General features: G+C 30.6%; 1 protein-coding gene across 1 annotated transcript; it reads left to right on the forward strand.

Annotated features, from left to right (window-relative positions):
• Positions 1-1,383: 1,383 nt before the first annotated feature.
• Positions 1,384-3,123, forward strand: LOTGIDRAFT_168918 (hypothetical protein; the record flags this gene model as incomplete). Its single annotated transcript, XM_009067202.1, has 2 exons — positions 1,384-1,420; positions 2,540-3,123. 2 exons carry the CDS (start codon positions 1,384-1,386, stop codon positions 3,121-3,123), a joined length of 621 nt encoding a protein of 206 aa, XP_009065450.1.
• Between the last annotated feature and the right edge of the window lie 1,729 nt (positions 3,124-4,852).

The following is a 4,852-nucleotide window of genomic DNA, read 5'->3' on the forward strand; positions in this document are numbered from 1 at the left end:
CTACAGGGACAATAAGCTTAGTTTATATGAGAGGTAGTGTAGTGGTAATATGAATGAATGTATTAGTGTTTGATATGTTATGTATTTAATATACTGTAGATATATAATATATAGAGATCTATTATTGATAACCATGTTATATATATATAGCTATATAAATACCCTACAGCCATTCTCTCTCTCATTTGTTTCATAATATTAGTTTATATTAGGATGTTTATAACTGTTGACTCATGTTAGATCTAAGCTGATTTTGTAATAGGCTTGGTATTATCTCTGAGGAATTAACCCCAATTTTTTTATAACATGAAATTTTTGACATTAAAGGCACTGGTTAATCACCTGCTTGACCAAAGTACTGGTACTAGAAACAAAATTTTTTAGTTAAGCTAATCAGTAATGGTGTTTCACCTTCGAAATTTTAGCCTTCAAATACATATGTATCGTGAATTATCCATCTTTTCTTGAGACAGGCCATGTATAGTAAAAACATATATTGAAACAAAAATTAAAACTTCTAGGTTCAGTTATATCAGAAGGGATTATGCGATTTCCATGCAGTTTTTGTACTTTTGACGGCTATTTACATATATTCAAAACCGAAATAAAACCCCGAAAATGGGGAATCGTGGCCTTTAATTGAAACCAAAAGTTTTGATAGATTATAGAAATAGACATTCCTGCTCAAGAATTGAAGTCTTATCTCCTATTAAGATATAAACTATTGCTTTATAATATGGCTGACATGATAAATAGAATATAGTTGTTCAAATGAGAAAATTAACCACCTGTGTTCAAAAGGCTATTCATGTGAAAAATAATGATAGATGTTAAGAAAAAAGAGCAGGAAAACTTCATTGCAAGGTGTTTATATTAGGCCAGACCAATTTATTTTCTTGTTTTGAAAATCCTCCTACCTCAATTTTCCAGCAATCATATAAAAGAAAAAAAATAGCTCTGCAGTAAAAAACCCTTGAAACTCTATGGGAAAAAAAACATCATCAGAAAGTGGGAAAATAAAGGTCAAACTGAAACATCTGTCTCTGTTCCAGCCTTTGATAGGTATTTGGAAGGATGCCTGGCTGGTTTAGAGACAGAAAAAAAGGGCCTGTAAAATGGGAACTTTCCACATCTCTGCTGGTTCAGGGGTTTTAAACCTATTTAGATACCTCGAATCTGCGAAAGCTAGATATATTTTGAAAGATGTATTTTTGTAGTTCAGTCATACTATCATTTTCTCCCTACACCATTTATGTTTTTAACAAAACTGATCTCGCATCGGCCATTTAAAACTGCATGCGCAGCCAAAAGTTCAAAAGTCACAGAGTCATGTAGTACTAACAAAATAAAAGTTATGGTGGTGCCCAACACTAATATACAGTCATGGTAAAGGTATGTCAGAAAAAACACATATTTGGAGGTGTGATAAATCCCCAATTAACAGGGTAAATAACTCTAAATTTATCAAGAAAAAATTTGCAAAAAAAGAAAATAAATTGGTTTGGCCTAATTATCTCACTAAGGGGCTTGCAAAAACTCCAGTTTTAGTCATTGTTAGTAGTTAAGGATGTCATCTCATGCGAAAATTGTTAATAGATATCAAGTAAACATCATTTTCATCAACCAATTGATGTAAATTAGACTAAGTATTCAATTTCTTGAATATCAACTGTAATTTTAGACTTTTAACCTTAATGTTTATCTCTTATACATACATAGCTTTAAAATAACATTAACTTTAATCTTTATTACACTATTATCTTGTAGCTAGTAAAATAATGAGCTGGACCTTTTCTTTGTTTCACATTCACATGACTTGTATACATTTCTCAATTAAATATAACAGCATAAACAGTACAAAAAGAAAGAAAGAAACAATATATATTATATTTTACAAGGACAACAACTTAGATTCACAGTTAAGGATCCTTTCTACCAGCTGGTCCTTGACTAAACATCTTGGCATTGATCTTTCCCGGATTATCCCTACCAATTTACAGCTGGGTCGACTGGAATTATGAGTGAAGATGACTTATTCAAGGTCATCAGACTATTAAACGCCGATCAATATCATATATATGAAAGAAGCAGAAAAAAACTGTGGATGAAGAATACCTATTTGACTATTTTTTATGAAACTTACATACATGAGATATTTTAGTTTAGGCCTACCTGAAGTATTTTTGTTGACAATTGGCCATTGGAGACAATGAAAGCAGGCTTATAGTTATATTGATAGGATCTCAAAACAATACAACAGGTCGCTTAGATGATGACCTTAAAATAGCAAAATTATCATGTTGACTAAAAAGACTATCAAAAAAAAGCGAAAAGCCAGGGCCATTTTGACCCGTGGTGTAAAAGAAACAATATTTTATTTGATTTGTAATGATTATAATTGTACTTCAAAGGCATAATAATAGATATAATAGTTAGTTGTCATAAAAATTTATATAAATTATTCATATTTATACCACTCTGCACTTTATCAATGCTTTTCACAATTCATATCAATACATTTATCATTTTTATTTTTCAGGAGCATTTTTGCTGTTGGCTGCCATGCTACATAGTTCAACATCTGAAGTTACGGGAAGAAAAACACAAGTATTTGTCAATCAGACGTCATCTGCGCTAATTCTTTCAAAATCATGGAATCTTCGCTCATGGACTCGGCTATCATTTAGAACTTGTTCATTTAATGGGGAATTATTGTCTCAGGAAGACAGTTCTGGACAATTTCTTAATCTTCGTTTAAAGAATGGATCATTAGTGTTCTCATGGAATATATCCAATATAGCATCATCAGTCAGTGTTCAGGGAAAATATAATACAAATAAATGGGTGACAGTGAGTTTCAGGTTTTTTCTAGGAGAGGTGTATTTTAATGTGACACAAGGACAGACTGTGTTACATTCTAGTATTATAGCTAGTTTAACAACTAACCAATATTTATTAATGCATAATGTCAATAGTGTTGAGTTAAAGGTGGGGCGAACTATTGTCGGCTGTATCAATCAGGGACCCGGTGTAGACTTTAATCTAGCTGTTATAACTGCCACTAATGTTATATGGAATAACTGTTCTGTATCATCTTCACTTGGGTGTACATTAGGTATGTAGAACTTTTTAATACTAACATGTTCAGCTTTCACAGGTTGCATATCATTTTGAAGCCATCATATCCAGTTGCTAAAAGAGATTGTAAAGAGGTAACATCTTATGTCTGTGGTCCTTCCTATTCCACTAAAACTATATGTATTATTGGAAGTTTTGGTAATGATAATGTCATTAAATGCTTAGTTTTAGTGGCATTGCAAATACACAACAAATTCTCTTTACAAATTCTTGAAAATCAATAACTTCTGTTGTAATACCTGCCTCATTGTTCCAATCAATCGATTACTAATCGTATTACATTGGGAGTATGGGACAGCTTAGTATTAGAAATTCAGACGTCAGCAGAAGCAGTTTTGTGCAACATTTTGAATATTTTTTTTCTGGCTATTAGTATCATGTTTGAAAGAGACTTCCAGTTTTTGATGGTTTAAAATATTAAATGATATACCAGTAATTTAAGTAGTTTAGCATACAATTCACTTGAATCCCAAACCTAATTGATTTCATTAACAATATCTACAAGAATGTATAAGTTAGAAGCATAATTGAAGACTAATGGGAGATAACTCTGTGCATAATATTAATTTAGTTATCCCTTATTGCCATCTCTTTCAATGTTGAATCACAAAATTCTATACCTTCTATAAATTTATCCCGAAATCTCATTGAAAATTTTCCAATATGTTGTGTGAAAGCCTGGCAAATACTAAGCTTCTGTACAAAAATTCAATATATCATGACCATGAAAGTCTTCAGCTGGTCAAATTGAAAATAGACCACTAAATTCCATCAACAACCTCTTGACTGTCACTGTCACACAGCAAAAATTAAAACTTCGTATAAAATCATCTGCATATCTGACTTAATGGTCCTTTTTAGTTATTACTTATTACTCCATTAAATCTTCTGATTTTTAACGAAATTTTATCCAACACTTAAACTTCAGATCAAAAACTTGTAGTACTATTTTAGGCCATACCAAAATAATATTCTGTTCAAATTGAAATCCGTGTCCCAGATACATATAATAAGGTTAGAAAACATCTTTACCACCCCTTTAAAGCTTCTGGTGGGTGCATTTGCACTTTTATTTGTTTGTTTTATCAGTAATATCAGTCATATATCAATCAGTAATTCACTGACACCTATTATTATTTTTTATTGTTATTTTTTACACCATACATAAATACTATTAATTGTTATTTTATCTGAATACATTCAAAATCATCCATGCTGGAAAATTTTAATGGTACAAAGGGACTTTTTTTTTTTTTAAATTAAAAAATATTATATAGCACCAACCAAATCAATGATCACTAACTTTTAGACATTTTTTTTTTTAAATTAAATCCCGAAGAACAGAAAATTATTTTGGTATGGCCTTAAGGCTGTTATTTCAATTCTCAGAAAAATTAATTGAAAAAACTTCTTACTTTTCTCAGACAATAGCTCTTTTAGTTTTCAACTGATCTTCAATAACTTGATATAGGATTAAAATATCATAAGAACAGTTTGCAATATTCCAAAATTTCAACCTCCCTGTTTTCCATCATTATCTGGAATTGTGAAAGTGTTACAAATGGTACCTTTTGCTTTATATTTGAAATATATTCACTTACTGTAAATAAATTTTGAAAATTGCCCTCTAGATACAAACTTTAAAATGAAAATATGCGCAAAACATGTTAATTATTAATCAACAGAAATGATAACTATCCTATAACTATGATAG

Source organism: Lottia gigantea (assembly GCF_000327385.1).
Source record: "Lottia gigantea unplaced genomic scaffold LOTGIsca_80, whole genome shotgun sequence".
Lineage (NCBI taxonomy): Eukaryota > Metazoa > Mollusca > Gastropoda > Lottiidae > Lottia > Lottia gigantea.